We start from the raw sequence: 16560 nt of genomic DNA on the forward strand, positions 1-16560 counted from the left end.
GTAAATCAAAACAGATCCTATAAGGTGTAGCCATCTTAAAAGTCAAGATCGACCCTTTCCAAATGACTTTGGATAAGAAGCCAAAGCGGACCCTTGGGATGTTTGCTCCTCATCAGTGCTGAATTGTCTTTCTTTGATAATTGCATCTTTCAGCATTGTTACTTCTGTTTCATATACTAATATTCTTTTTGTACATTGTTGTTGAATGGGTAGGCAATCTTATTCCTAACCTATTACCAGAGTTTTGTGATTCTTTTATGTGGATACTTGTTAATATTACTGTGATATTACCAATGATTTCTCAGTGTATTGTTTTCTTTGCAGCAGCACAATATGGAGGTAAAACAGCTGTCAGATGCCCTCAAAGAAAAGATCAAGGAGAACAAAAGATTGAAGTCGTCTTTTGATACTTTGAAGGAAATGAATGACACCCTTAAAAAACAGGCAAGATCGATCTTTCTCATTACACACTTCTACAGCAATATAAGACACTTATAGTGATAATTTATATGTTAGGAAAGATATATACTTGACTTCCTTTGATCGCAGTAGCTATTTGTGGACTTTTAGAGGTTTATTCTTGTGTGAAGTGAATAAGTAAGGATGTTGCAGCCCAGTCCCATTCAAGTGAATGGGACGGAGCTGCAATTCCTGATATTGCCACAGATGTCTGTACCGGGATGTAACACTGAATCAGGAAAAACCCTTCTTTGACTCAGCTTATCTTCTGAGAAAAACAATGGTTTGGCATTATTGAAATCCAACAATCCTGACCCCTATTTACCCCAACATCTGCTGTCGGGTGAATGCCAGCAAACAGCCATATGCTTCAGATGGAGAGTTCATCCTGCTGAAATTGACAGTATGGCTCTCATTCATTTGCTATCTACTGTGTGGCCACCTTATGACTAGGCCCCTGGAGGTTTAACCCCTTCACCCGCTTGCGATTTTCCATTTTTGCGGTTTAGTTGTTTTGCTCCCCTTCTTCCCAGAGCCATAACTTTTTTAATTTTTCCATCAATATAGCTGTATGAGGGCTTGTTTTTTGCTGGACGTACTTTTGAATGAAAACATTAATTGTAACATATAGCGTACTGGAAAACGGGAAAACAATTCAAAGTGCGGTAAAATTCCATAAAAATGCAATGCCACTATTGTTTTTTGTTATTTTTATTTACCATGTTTACAAAATGCTAAAACTGACCTGCCAATATGATTCCCCTGGTCAGTACAAGTACACAGGTACCAAACATGTGTAGGTTCTTTTTAAGTTAGAGGGATTTTCCCATAAACAAAAGTTAATTTTAATCAATAGATGTTGGAATGATGATAAGTTCCACAATTGAATTTATTTAACTAAAATGTCCCTGTGCTGAGATAATCTTATAAATGTGCCCCTGCTGTGTACTGTGTAATGGCTGTGTCTGACCGTACAGAGACATGGTCTGATCATACCACAGCTCCTGGGAGGAAGCAAAAGAGTATACAGACATTACATCATGGGATCACAGCTGATTCTTTCTTTGAAGTAAAAAATTGTTTAAAAACAAGCAGCAAATGTTTTACCTCAAAGAAAGAATCAGCTGTGATCCCAGGCTGTAATGTCTGTATACTCTTTTGCTTCCTCCCCTGCCCAGGAGATGTGGTATGATCACACCATGTTCCGTACACAGCAGGGCCACATTTATAAGATTATCTCAGCACAGGAACATTTTATTTAAACACATCCGGTTGTGGAAGTTATTATTATTCCAAGATCTATTGATTAAAATGAACTTTCGTTCTTGGGAAAACCCCTTTAATTGGTGAAAAAATTCACAAATTTGTAAGGAAAAAAAAAAAAATGCTTGTCACCATTTTCCGAGACCTGTAGCATCTCCATTTTTCGGGATCTGGGGCCGGGTGAGGGCTTATTTTTTGTGCCCGAGCTGACGTTTTTATTGATACCATTTTGGGGTAGATACGATGTTTTGATCACCCGCTATTTCATTTTAATGCAATGTTGTAGCTGACGAAACGTAATTCTGGCGGTTCATTTTATTTTTGTTTTTTTTTACACCGTTTACCGATCTGATTAATTTACTTTATACTTTGATCTGACATTTTTGGACTCGGCGATACAAAATATGTGTGTTTTTTTTCTTCAATGGAGCAAAAAGGGTTTCAGCTCTATGTGTGGCAAAAATCACGCTCTCTCATGAACGCCGTGAGCCTGCATTCATAGGAGATTCACAGTGATAGGCACGGGGTTCTTCGGCACTCCTCCGTCTGTCATGACAACCCATCGGCGCCCCGTGATCATGTGACAAGGGCGCAGATGGGCGGGACTTGTGCCGCGCTTCCGGCCGGCGCGTGTTAAATGCCGCTGTCAGTGATGACAGCGGCATTTAACTGGTTAACAACTGAGGGTGGATCTTGGATACTCCCGTGGCTGTTAGAGGAACATGACTGCTGATCAGATCAGCTGTCGAGCAGGGAAAGATGCGGGCTCTGACATGGAGCCCGCATCGAAAGCAGGGACACGACCTTGGACGTACCTATATGTCCAAGGTTGAGAAAGCGTTAAAGATTTGTCATTTATCCACAGGGTAAATGATAAATGTATGATCTTCAGCACCCTTACCACTCATGAAAACAGGAGTCCTTTGCCTCCTTGTAAGCATAGCAATGGTTACGCATGCTCGCTACTCTTACATTCAATGTGTGCTGGACTGATGCAGATAACGTGTTATTGATAGGCAATCAGCTTATATCAGTACCAAAGACAATGAATGGAGCAGTAGTGTATATGTGTCACCTCCACTCCATTCAATGGGGACATGAACCTTCCATTCCCATGATTGGTTGGGTCTCTGAGGGAAGATCTTTTACTCTAATCATAAATGTATCATTCTGTGAATACAGTAGGTAATAAATGTTGTCCTATAGGCCCACGTAAAGGATGTTCAGTACTTAAAGGAAACCTGTTAGAAAAGAAAATTGGTATTTACCTGCTGCCATAGTTGTAATGTATTGGACGTCCGTCACGGAGCAGGGGGCATGATTACTATGTGCTCACTGTGTAGTGAACACGGACTATTCACTGCCCTGGCCCTGCCTGATGACTGGAAGCAGGCGGCTGCAGGGAGAATATAACTTAATTATACCTCCCTGCAGCCTCACTTACAGTTAGTGACATACATATTCAAAACTGTATTTACCTACAGATTACCACTTTGACAGCAAGTAAACATTTTTTTTTTGTTGCTGACCGGTTTTAAAGGATTGTACACTTTCAATTAACCTTTTACTGACAGATGTTGTACTTTTGTACGTTTACTTCCCTGACTTTGACGCGGACTCCTCTCCACCCACGGTTGTTATCATGTTAAATGCCGGTCTCAATCTTTGACAGCGGCATTTACTGTGCACTGAGAGAGGGGTGTGCCATTCTATTATGGGTCTTTTAAAATAGCAACAAAGGCGTATTTTTTTTTACAAATGTCTTTTCCGCCACTTAATGAAAAAAAGAAAACTATACATGTTTAGTGTCTCTGTAATCATACTGACCTGCAGAATCATACTGCTAGGTCAGTTTTACCATATAGTAGACTTTAGTATAGAAAAAAAAAACAAAAACAATTGTGAAATTGCACTTTTTTTTTGCAATTTTGGCACACTTTGAATTTTTTTTCCCACTTTCTAGTACTTCACCTGATGAAATGAATGGTGTCCGCTTTTCCCACACCAAAACAAGCCCCTCATATGGCTATTTCAATGGAAAAATAAAGTTTTGACTCTTGAAATAAGTGGAGTAAAAATCAAAGTTCAAAATTGAAAAATCAAGGGGTCAGGAAGGGGTTAATGTTCATCCCGGGGTGCAGTTTTATATAAAAGAAAAAGAAACCAAGGGTGAGTGAAAGCAGCTGGTGTCCACTCATCCTACTTTTATCACTGCCCCTTGATGACTATTCATTTCAGAGAAAGACTATGATGTTAGAAGCAGTGACTGTGACGACGGCGTAGACTGACTGAATTTGTGGTCAATTCTCGATCACCTTTACTGAACCAGGATGTTATCAGGCGACGATGGTGACGCTAGCTGTGGTAAGTAACCGCAGCCCTGCCCTCTGATGACTCCCTGTTTCAGAAGTGGTGATAGATGCTGCAGAGAAGCGAGTGCAGCCCCAGCCTCCTGTGACATCCCATTTGAGACTCCTCTCAAATAAAACGTCACTGGAAGTAACATTAAAAAATTATATAATTATAGTACAGACCAAAAGTTTGGACACACCTTCTCATTTAAAGATTTTTCTGTATTTTCATCACTATGAAAATTGTGCATTCACATTGAAGGCATCAAAACTATGAATTAACACATGTGGAATTATATACTTAACAAAAAGTAGCCACCTTTTGCTTTGATGACTGCTTTGCACACTCTTGGCATTCTCTTGATGAGCTTCAAGAGGTAGTCACCGGAAATGGTCTTCCAACAATCTTGAAGGAGTTCCCAGAGATGCTTAGCACTTGTTGGCCCTTTTGCCTTCACTCTGCGGTCCAGCTCACCCAAAACCATCTCGATTGGGTTCAGGTCTGGTGACTGTGGTCCCAACCCCATTTATAAGGCAAGAAATCCCACTTATTAAACCTGACAGGGCACACCTGTGAAGTGAAAACCATTTCCAGTGACTACCTCTTGAAGCTCATCAAGAGAATGCCAAGAGTGTGCAAAGCGGTCATCAAAGCAAAAGGTGGCTACTTTGAGGAAGCTAGAATATAATACACATTTTCAGTTGTTTCACACTTTTTTGTTAAGTATATAATTCCACATGTGTTAATTCATAGTTTTGATGCCTTCAGAGTGAATGTACAATTTCCATAGTCATGAAAATACAGAAATTTCTTTAAATGAGAAGGTGTGTCCAAACTTTTGGTCTGTACTGTATATATGTATAATAAATTATATATGTATATGTGTGTATATATGGAATTTATTAATAAAGATAATTACAAAAGTTCTTGGGCCTTGAAGATAGGCGTTTATGTAGGGCTTCATATGTACTGGACCACCACTTTGATATGTCACATTAGCAGCTCAGCAGCATACTGACCAGAACTGTCACTCTTGGAGGAGCTTCTACCCCCCACAACAAAAAAGAAGTGAAGAGACTGCAGAGCTGTGTGCTGCTGAGCACACATATTGAGAATAACTCTTTTAAGCATGGTGATTGGCTGCAACCATTTTGTGGTAGTTTAATACATTGAATTTCTTCTTATTATAGGTCCTTACTTACGAAGCAGTGACATGTCATTGTGGTGGCATACTAGAAACAGACAGCTGATGCATGTAGAACTTGTAGTGATCCTGGCTCTATACCTTTTGTTTCTGTTTTTTTCAGTTAAATGAAGTAAGTGAGCAAAATAAGAAACTGGAAACTCAAGCTAAGAAAGTCCAGTCTCGTCTGGAAAACCTACAAGTGAGTTACATATTATTGTTATTTCTGGTTATTGGTGATTTAGAGATTGAGATTTACTAGCTAGAATTATACTTGTTTTCTAGAGAAAGCACTCCTTCCTGACAGTCCAGAAAAGCAAAGATATTTACCAGACTGTGCAGTTACCAAAACCTCAAAATGTTGAGACAAAACCTGCTGTAAAGCCTAAGGTATGATTGCCAGAAAGTCTAGTAGTCCACTGTTGTGATTAGTCTGTATCTTTTATATGCTAGCATTATATTGTTTAATGGGATCTGATGTGTTGTAGAATTCTGGTTTATCATTCAAACAATATAAGAAGCTGTTAATGGGAATCTGTAAGTAAGATCAACCACCTCCCTACCCCCAAACTGCATACATGGGCAAGCAGGTCTATAAAAGCTAAATCCAATGACCACTTTATATCTGTTGCTGCATTCCAGAGAAATTAGCCTTTTAATTAATTCTGGGTGTGAGAGCACTTCCCAAACCTCTGCCTTCCGAGGCTGCTTCCCAACCCAGCACCAGCCTCCTTAGCTTGATTGATAGATCACTGTCTGATTTCCTTTCCAGATGTCGAACATGTCTTTCTGTATTTTCCATTCATTAAATTATAGGACATTTCTTCTTAAAACTCTGTTGTATTGTTACTCTGTAATTCTTCCTGGTAATGTTTAAAGGGAATCAATTAGACTTACCAAAGTCCTTTTCTGATTTTTCGTATGCTTTAATTTTATCCCCAAAATTTCACTTTGTGTAGGAATCCATTATCTCCATAACCAACTTCTGAAAGTTTAATCAGGAATTTATATTATGATGAATAAAAGGATCCTGTTCCTTGCCAGCTTTGTGCTGTGCAACCTTTTGGCAACATTTCACATTGAAATCAGCGTACCTAAACAAGTTTCAACTCTTCAATCCTTGTGTGCAAACGCTCCATCCATCAGATGTATAAATTTGCCTAATTTACTCTTTTGATGTGCAAAGAACACAGATGAAACCCATAACAATCTGGCTGTCCCATAGGTTCTTAATAATACGCAAGTGTACAGGCTCGTAACTATTCTCATGGATTGGCTTTCTGCATCCGAAGGGAATGGAGGCCGAGACAAATCATTATCCATGGATAAATTACCCACCAACTGTTTTCAGGAAAAGTGTGCCAAGGTATGTGTGTTACAACATAATGTATGGTTCTCCTCCAGACCTTTAATTAAGCACAGTCTAACAGAGTCCTGTACCATTTAAGGCTTTCCTAACATTTGTGTTGGCTCATTTTAGATTGCTTTGCCTTGCCAACATATGCGGATGTATAGCTGATTCTCCATGTTAAATATGGTGCGAGTCACAAAGGCTGTTGTCAGCTATATCTTCTGATTCCCCCATACATGGACAATTTGCTCTGCTGAGCATCCATCCGGACATAGTCCGTAGCAATAGGAGACATGAGAAGCTGTAACACTTCTCAGGCAGCGGCTTATCTTTTTTAAAACAAAAGAATCGGGCAGTAAGAATTTAACCAAAATCTGCTTTTGGGGGTGAGTCAGGAGTCCATACAAATTAGATGGTCTAGCTATCCTGTCGAAATCAGTGTTTTTGGCCATTGTACATCTAATTTGTATGCCCTGCTTAAAAGGGGTATTCTATTTGCTTAGTTCTATTCCTCTAATTCTGTAGATGTAATTTTCGTTTTAAAAGCCTGATGTTTATAATGAACATGCTGCAGAGAAACACTAATAGATCTATTACCTCCCTATACTACCTTATTGCATTAAAATTTGTGATATTGACCGCGCGCTTCTTACATCGCCAGGCAAGTTCTAATTAGTAGGAAATATGTTATTTTCCTATCACCCATGACAGCACCTACAACGAGAGAGGGGATCCGCCCTTCCAGGACAGGAAACCTACAGAATAAAAGGGTGGCGCCTCTCCACCACCTCAGTTGGTTTCCTGTCCTTGAGGGGGAACCTTGTTAAAACGGAGGCAGAAGAAAGAAGAGAAGATTATTCCCAGACCTGGGCCGATCGGTTTCCAAGCGCCATGGTGGGTCCAAGGGGGCCTGTTCCGTCGGATAGGCGCGAGCAGCAGCCGCACCATTACCTTATGGTGCCCTGGCAGCCGCGCATCCCAGTGGCGCAGGATGCTATCCAGGAAATCGCGCCCTAAGACGCACGCCGGTGAAAAAAGAAGTAGCGGAGACCCATGTCTTCTAACATGTTTCCGGCTACTGTTTTGTACCCGCCTGCGGCCCTGATGACGAGCGTACTGGAGGGTCCTTGATGGGAGAACCTTAGATAGGCTTACCTGTTGAAGATCCGGATATGACTGAGCGGCGCCCCTGCCTGGGGTCGGCAGCTCCAGCTCCGTGAATCAGTGGAAAAGCTGCTGTGGAACTGCGCCCCTGTCTGGGGTCGGCAGCTCCAGCTCTGCACGTCAGTGAGAGAGCAGCTGTGGAACTGCGCCCCTGTCTGGGGTCAGCAGCTCCAGCTCTGCACGTCGGTGAGAGAGCAACTGTGGAACTGCGCCCCTGTCTGGGTTCGGCAGCTCCAGCTCTGCACGTCAGTGAGAGAGCAGCTGTGGAACTGCGCCCCTGTCTGGGGTCAGCAGCTCCAGCTCTGCACGTCAGTAAAAGAGCAACTGTGGAACTGCGCCCCTGTCTGGGTTCGGCAGCTCCAGCTCTGCATGTCAGTGAGAGAGCAGCTGTGGAACTGCGCCCCTGTCTGGGGTCGGCAGCTCCAGCTCTGCACGTCAGTGAGAGAGCAGCTGTGGACCTGCGCCCCTGTCTGGGGTCGGCAGCTCCAGCTCCGTGTATCAGTGGAGAAGCTGCTGTGGAACTGCACCCCTGTCTGAGGTCGGCAGCTCCAGCTGTGCACATCAGTGAGAGAGCAACTGTGGAACTTCACCCCTGTCTGGGGTCGGCAGCTCCAGCTCCGTGAATCAGTGGAAAAGCTGCTGTGGAACTGCGCCCCTGTCTGGGGTCGGCAGCTCCAGCTGTGCACATCAGTGAGAGAGCAACTGTGGAACTTCACCCCTGTCTGGGGTCGGCAGCTCCAGCTCTGCACGTCAGTGAGAGAGCAGCTGTGGAACTGCACCCCTGTCTGGGGTCGGCAGCTCCAGCTCTGCACGTCAGTGAGAGAGCAGCTGTGGACCTGCGCCCCTGTCTGGGGTCGGCAGCTCCAGCTCCGTGCATCAGTGGAGAAGCTGCTGTGGAACTGCGCCCCTGTCTGAGGTTGGCAGCTCCAGCTGTGCACATCAGTGAGAGAGCAACTGTGGAACTGCACCCCTGTCTGGGGTCGGCAGCTCCAGCTCCGTGAATGAGTGGAAAAGCTGCTGTGGAACTGCGCCCCTGTCTGGGGTCGGCAGCTCCAGCTCTGCACGTCAGTGAGAGAGCAGCAGTGGAACTGCGCCCCTGTCTGGGGTCGGCAGCTCCAGCTCTGCACGTCAGTGAGAGCAGCTGTGGAACTGCGCCCCTGTCTGGGGTTGGCAGCTCCAGCTCTGCACGTCAGTGAGAGACCAACTGTGGAACTGCGCCCCTGTCTGGGGTCGGCAGCTCCAGCTCTGCACGTCAGTGAGAGAGCAACTGTGGAACTGCGCCCCTGTCTGGGGTCGGCAGCTCCAGCTCCGTGAATCAGTGGAAAAGCTGCTGTGGAACTGCGCCCCTGTCTGGGATCGGCAGCTCCAACTCAGCACGTCAGTGAGAGAGCAACTGTGGAACTGCGCCCCTGTCTGGGGTCGGCAGCTCCAGCTCTGCACGTCAGTGAGAGAGCAGCTGTGGAACTGCGCCCCTGTCTGGGGTCGGCAGCTCCAGCTCCGTGCATCAGTGGAGAAGCTGCTGTGGAACTGCGCCCCTGTCTGGGGTCGGCAGCTCCAGCTGTGCACATCAGTGAGAGAGCAACTGTGGAACTTCACCCCTGTCTGGGGTCGGCAGCTCCAGCTCTGCACGTCAGTGAGAGAGCAGCTGTGGAACTGCACCCCTGTCTGGGGTCGGCAGCACCAGCTCTGCACATCGGTGAGAGAGCAGCTGTGGACCTGCGCCCCTGTCTGGGGTCGGCAGCTCCAGCTCCGTGTATCAGTGGAGAAGCTGCTGTGGAACTGCGCCCCTGTCTGAGGTTGGCAGCTCCAGCTGTGCACATCAGTGAGAGAGCAATTGTGGAACTTCACCCCTGTCTGGGGTCGGCAGCTCCAGCTCTGCACGTCAGTGAGAGAGCAGCTGTGGAACTGCGCCCCTGTCTGGGGTCGGCAGCTCCAGCTCTGCACGTTAGTGAGAGAGCAGCTGTGGACCTGCGCCCCTGTCTGGGGTCGGCAGCTCCAGCTCCGTGAATGAGTGGAAAAGCTGCTGTGGAATTGCGCCCCTGTCTGGGGTCGGCAGCTCCAGCTCTGCACGTCAGTGAGAGAGCAGCAGTGGAACTGCGCCCCTGTCTGGGGTCGGCAGCACCAGCTCTGCACATCGGTGAGAGAGCAGCTGTGGACCTGCGCCCCTGTCTGGGGTCGGCAGCTCCAGCTCCGTGTATCAGTGGAGAAGCTGCTGTGGAACTGCGCCCCTGTCTGAGGTTGGCAGCTCCAGCTGTGCACATCAGTGAGAGAGCAATTGTGGAACTTCACCCCTGTCTGGGGTCGGCAGCTCCAGCTCTGCACGTCAGTGAGAGAGCAGCTGTGGAACTGCGCCCCTGTCTGGGGTCGGCAGCTCCAGCTCTGCACGTTAGTGAGAGAGCAGCTGTGGACCTGCGCCCCTGTCTGGGGTTGGCAGCTCCAGCTCCGTGAATGAGTGGAAAAGCTGCTGTGGAATTGCGCCCCTGTCTGGGGTCGGCAGCTCCAGCTCTGCACGTCAGTGAGAGAGCAGCAGTGGAACTGCGCCCCTGTCTGGGGTCGGCAGCTCCAGCTCTGCACGTCAGTGAGAGCAGCTGTGGAACTGCGCCCCTGTCTGGGGTTGGCAGCTCCAGCTCTGCACGTCAGTGAGAGAGCAACTGTGGAACTGCGCCCCTGTCTGGGGTCGGCAGCTCCAGCTCTGCACGTCAGTGAGAGAGCAACTGTGGAACTGCGCCCCTGTCTGGGGTCGGCAGCTCCAGCTCTGCACGTCAGTGAGAGAGCAACTGTGGAACTGCGCCCCTGTCTGGGGTCGGCAGCTCCAGCTCTGCACGTTAGTGAGAGAGCAGCTGTGGAACTGCGCCCCTGTCTGGGGTTGGCAGCTCCAGCTCCGTGAATCAGTGGAAAAGCTGCTGTGGAACTGCGCCCCTGTCTGGGGTCGGCAGCTCCAGCTCTGCACGTCAGTGAGAGAGCAGCTGTGGAACTGCGCCCCTGTCTGGGGTCGGCAGCTCCAGCTCCGTGCATCAGTGGAGAAGCTGCTGTGGAACTGCGCCCCTATCTGAGGTCAGTAGCTCCAGCTCTGCACATCAATGGGAGCACCTGTTGAGCTGCGCCCCTGCTTGGGGGCAGCAGCTTCAGCTTTGATCGGCGCACTATTGGAGGTGCCCCTGCCTGGGATTGACCACCCCAGTATTGCTCAGGCATGGCCAGATGGAGAGGAACAGGCCTGTGACTTGGTCCAGCCTCCGAATTTGTACAGCTGGTGGTGAGTGATCTTCGTGAATGTTTACCTTGTTTATGGGGCCATTTCCTTGTTATGGTTACTAGGAAAGGCTGAAGGATGTTAGCGCAAAACTCAAAAAATGGGTGTGTGCACGCTCTGTAAGACCCCATCTGGGCCAAGGGCCTCGTGCTTTAAATTTGGCTTCAGGACGGAAGCTGGACCTTAGACCTCTAGGCTAAAGTTAGCCACATGTCTGGGCCGCACAGAGCCTCATGATTGGCCTTCAGAATTTACCACAAAAATGAGCCTCTATCTGCTCAGTAAATGTTAAAGTAACACTCAGAGGTTTTTACTGTTGTCCTCCAGTCTGTTTACTCCATCCATAGGATGGTCCATGGTGTTAATTAGTGTTGAGCGAGTATGTTCTGTTAACCCTTTCGCCGAGTATGCTCGGGCCGAGCTCCGAGTATTTACAGCTGCTCGGTGATATGGTTGAATCGCTCCGGTGTGCATGATTTGCAACTGTTTGACAGTTTTATTACATGGGTGGAATGCCTATTTCTTACACATTCCTCACATGTAATAAAGCTGCCAAACAGTTGCAAATCATGCACACGGGAGCGATTCAACCATATCACCGAGCAGCTGTAAATACTCGGAGCTCGGCCCGAGCATACTCGGACAGAACAAAGTCGCTCAACACTAGTGTTAATACAGCACATGGTCTCTGTGAAAGTCTTCTGTCCAGCTGCGTCTCATCAGTTGGCTCCTTCGGGTGGGGCTAGTCTGACAGTTGAGATTTACCACCCAAAGGAAAGTTTTATCCTTCATTCAGATGGATTACTCTTTTAAATAAAAATCTGAGCGCAGTGCCTCACAGTGCCTTATAAAGCCTCTTTGAGCACATCATAGCGCTTTATATCACATCATAGTGCCTCACAGCTCCTCTGGGCACATCATAGTGCTTCATAGCACATCTTAGTGCTCCATAGCATAATGCCTCATGGCACATCATAGCACGTCATGGCACATCATAGCGCGTCATAGCACAGCGCTTCATAGCACATCTTAGTACCTCATAGCATAGTGCCTCATGGCACCTCATAGCATAGTGCCTCATGGCACCTCCTAGCATAGTGTCTCATGGCACCGTGCTTCATAGCACATAATAGTGCCTCATAGCACTGCACAGTGCCTTTTAGTACCTCATGGGGCCTCATAGTGTCTCTCGGTGCTTGAGGGTGCCCCTGTGCCTTGTAGTGCTTTATAGGGTGTCTGTGCCTTGTAGCGCCCCTGTGCCTCATAGTCCCTCTTTGTAAAGGTACTGGTTCCACAACTAAGTTATGTCTGACAAAACAAAGTTCAGCGACTGTAAACTGTTCATGGCAAGCTTACCGAATTCAGAGGGAAAAATATCCTAGCCTCTATTTTGAGACAGGGTGGCAGTATTCCTGGCTGGTGCTCAGCTGTCTCGGTGGAATGCCGGTTGGAGGCAGGTGACCATAAGAGCGCTTCCTTAGTTTTGCAGGTTAATAATAAACCTTGTAGGGTTTCACTCTTAAAGGTAGGAGACATCATGTAGTTCTCATACAGCCATTGTGTGTTTGGTCCAATCGAGCGCAGTTTTATTGCTTTTTACAGGTTGCACAGAAGTCATATACATTTAATATTTCTGGTCTTGTCCAAGCTCTGACTAAATAGGACAGACCCTGACTACTCATATACAGCTCAGCTAACCCAGCTTGATCAAATAAAACAATATTTATCCAGGGCAACCACTGATACTTGTGGAGTCTGGCCTGTGTCTCTGATTAGCTCCAAGACACACACTGTCTGCTCTGCTTTCCAGCAGTCTGACTAAGGTGAATGCCTAGCCTGCTCTGGTGCTTAGCTCTCCAGGTGCCCTAATCAAGACCTGTAAAGCTATTATGTAACCCAGGCCTACCTAGGTTTGCAACAACCCAAATGGCCTGTACAGATTCCTGAGAGTTAGATAATTGGAAATGGACTCTAAGACCTGCTAGTAAATCTGCAATTCCAGATTGCTATATAGTAGTATAGGCGTTTAAGGAGGTATACAATCAGGTTCCAATTCACATGAAACATCAAATTTCCTGAGAATAGTTCTTGACATAAAATAAGGATTTAGGCTTTGTTTGTGTCCTTCCATTCAGATGTTAATGAGCCTTAAGGCTTTATGGAGAATTATAGTAGTTAGGACAACTCTCATATCGAAGGAAGAGGCATTGACAATAGTTTACCTCAACTATTTTGGGATTATGGGCAGATCCATCGAGTGCTGCTGAACTCACTGGGCAGTGAGTAAGAGTTGTGGTCTCCCAAGGTAGAATAAGGAGTCCTGCTATATGTCAAAATTAATAAGCAGTCTGGCCACAACTCTGAACAGGGCAATATTGCTGTTAATAACTCTAATCTCCTACATTCCAGTAGTAGCATGGTCACGGGTACACACCCGTGGGCTTCCTCTAAAGATTCTGTTCCTCTAACCCAAAGAAGCTTTAGGCAGTATATAAGAAAGCTCCATTCTTCTATGTATGGTCACAATGTAAAGGTCTTGTCATACAACAGAGTAGCTTAAGGCTATGTGCCCACGATGCAGAAAATTTCTGCAGCGTTTCTTTATCTCCCTTGCCAGAAAAAACGCATGCAGATTGTGCATGCGTTTTTCCTGCAGAATACATGCGGATTCACATGCGTTTCCTCATGTGGACTGACAAGCACTTTCCAGGCGATAGCATCACTTGGAAAGTGCTTGACAACTAGGTCACACTATATAAATCCATGCAAACAGCATGGATTTATATAGTGTGACCATAAAAATAAAAAAAATAAAGCTATACTTACCTCCGATCCCCCGCCGCGTCTGCTGTCGCGCTCGTCCTGGCTTCTTCCTGGTTGCCGGGCTCTCGCGAGACAGCCTGCGGTCACATGACCACGACGTCCTCTCAGGTCCTGGAAGATGAGCGCTTCCGGCAAGCAGAGAAAAGCCTCCGGACAGGTGAATATAAACTTTATTATTTTATTATTTTTTTCAGGTACAATGGTACCCAGGTCTGGATGAGAGTCTCCTCTCCTCCAGAACTGGGTACCATACGCACATTGAACCGCATATAATCCGCGTGTACAAATGTACTGACACGGATTCTATGCGTCTCAATGCAAGTCAATGGCGGCAATTCCTCTGCGCTTCCGCAAAATTAATGAACATGCTGCGGATTTATGAGCGCTGCAGAAACGCTGCGGAAAAATCCGCAGCATTGACATTGCGGAATGCCATTGGGGACCATGGGGTGCGGATTACCAAGCGTTTTTGATGCGTTTCCGCTGTGGAAATTCCGCAGCGGAAACTCATGAAAAACGCATCGTGGGCACGCAGCCTTATCTTGCGTAAACCATTATAGAGGAACTGTGCCAAGATTCCTAATGACACTTATGTCTAATCAATTCAGATGGCGAAGTCTCACCTTTTATCTTTAACAGCACCTCATATAAAGAGGAAGAGAATTGCAAGTGGACCTTTTTAGCCATAGACTACTGGAACAGTGTCCAACCTTCATTGAATAAGCAAGGAATGTGAAAGGGAGTTTTGGATCTAGGCCCATTTTCAGTCCAAAGATGGCACCCTGGGATCTGAATCCAGTGCTTATGGCTCTAACAAGACTTCGCTTGAACCCATGGATTCAGGGTCTTCACATTAAAGACTATTATTTTGGTGGCCCTGACTTCAGCATGGTAAGTTAGTGACATTCAAGCTTTGTCGGTTAATCTTTTGTTTATACAGATCCTAGAAGATGGGCCGGTTCTGGAGCTACCCTATCTTCTGAAGATGGCTTCCACTTTCCATAGAAGTCAGGAAATTGTGCACTCTACTTTCTGTGCTAATCCAGGAATCCATGGCTGAACAATAAGAAAGCGGATGTCCCCATCAAGCATTATGTAAGGTTGCGATTCAGTCTTCACCTTGCACCTTCTATAGACACTATAGGCTTAATCTGGGATCTTCTGCTGTCCTTTCCTTTAGGAAAACTGTTCTACAGGCTGTGGTCCCACCCTAACTTTAATTTTTTTTCTCTGTAAAACTCTCGTTGTAGGTGCTGTCATGGGTGATAGGAAAACACTAAATTACTTACCGGTAATGTGATTTTCCTGAGCCCATGACAGCACCCTTGTATTCCCTCCCATCACTGGTAGAAGTTGATCACTTCATTTCCTTCATGGTGTTTGATTCACGCGGTGTGTAGAAGGAAAAATCATGGGATATATAACTATTAAGTAGTGTCCTCTCATGCTCTGTAAACAACTGAGGTGGTGGAGAGGCGCCGCCCTTTTATTCTGTAGGTTTCCTGTCCTGGAAGGGCGGATCCCCTCTCTCGTTGTAGGTGCTGTCATTGGCTCAGGAAAATCACATTACTGGTAAGTAATTTGGTGTTTTCCTATTTTATGCTGTCTAAACCTGGGATTCATTTTAAAGCAGGGTGTGTCCAAAAAGTATGGTACTTTGGACTCCCCACACATGTCATACCTCACTGACCTGGCATCTTTAGCAATGTTGTTGCTTTAGCTAGCTATTGGCTACAATGGACATGTATCATGTCAGCATACATCGTAGGACACTGGGGCAGGGACTAAAGCGGAAACTAAAAAAGCCATTTTGTTTTCAGGATGTTTTTCAATTTAGAGGCCAAAAACTACTATGTATCGGTTTTATTTTCAGTTTTGCAGGTGTAATGGCATTTACAATGCCTCGGTGGGGTCTGACTTCAGGGACTCTGGTTCAGTCACTAAAACAATGATTCCAAGGTCCATTTAACTCCATGTGCAGTGACTGGCCAACTACTGTGCAGGGAACTGCAGCAAAGCCCCTTTTATGTGTCTGGACCCCACCCGTTGCTGCACCCGTTGCTGTGAAGTAGCAGCTAGTAACAACTAGAATTGTTACTTGTTTTTTCAGATATCCGTTATGGTCCCGGCTGCTGGATCCTTCCTAATCATTCAGTGAAAGCACATCACAACATGCCAACACCTAATACTTTCTGAAAACCTGAAAAATGTACATTTTGGTGCAGCCTTTGAGGTAAAGGTCTCTTATTTTCTTTTCTAGGTTTTGCCTGTTCTTGTTGAGCAGTTTCAATGGATGCCATTGGTCAACAGTAAGCTACATTTTTCTTTCATGAGGTTCTCCTATTGGACATTGAGGCAGCTTGAAAACCGAACACAGGTTTGGAATTATGGTTTATATTTGTATTGCTGTGAGCCAATTTAATATTTGCTTTTTGTAGTGGTTTCTTTATATACGGACTAATGGGAATTCTTTGACAATTGCCTAAATCAATTACAATTAATTTCTTCTTTTTTTTTTTCCATTACCATAGTCTACTTTGACCTCAACCATCAGGCGCCTTGGTGAGGAAACATTTAAAGGAGTAGCTTATCACCCAGGGGAAGAAAGTATGATGGAAGATAAGCCTCGATCAGTTGCCTTCTTTAAAAGCAATAATTTTCCGCTGAGATTTATATCCACTCTAGTCATACTTAAAACTGTTACACAAGGTA

General features: G+C 45.8%; 1 protein-coding gene across 4 annotated transcripts in view; it reads left to right on the forward strand.

Annotated features, from left to right (window-relative positions):
* CCDC138 (coiled-coil domain containing 138) overlaps positions 1-16560 on the forward strand; it is a 44138-nt gene that overhangs the window by 21568 nt on the left and 6010 nt on the right. For 3 of the 4 annotated variants that reach the window (XM_073664825.1, XM_073664824.1, XM_073664826.1), the window contains exons 7-12: positions 325-444; positions 5382-5459; positions 5543-5647; positions 6483-6623; positions 16109-16225; positions 16380-16557. In XM_073664825.1, coding sequence (XP_073520926.1) covers positions 325-444; positions 5382-5459; positions 5543-5647; positions 6483-6623; positions 16109-16225; positions 16380-16557 — 739 coding nt within the window. The remainder of the gene's footprint in view (positions 1-324; positions 445-5381; positions 5460-5542; positions 5648-6482; positions 6624-16108; positions 16226-16379; positions 16558-16560) is intronic. The other variant, XM_073664827.1, reaches the window with a different exon arrangement.

The sequence above is a fragment of the Phyllobates terribilis genome, unplaced genomic scaffold (genome assembly GCF_046119375.1).
Source record: "Phyllobates terribilis strain yellow unplaced genomic scaffold, ASM4611937v1 Scaffold_2__4_contigs__length_985480577, whole genome shotgun sequence".
Classification (NCBI taxonomy): domain Eukaryota; kingdom Metazoa; phylum Chordata; class Amphibia; order Anura; family Dendrobatidae; genus Phyllobates; species Phyllobates terribilis.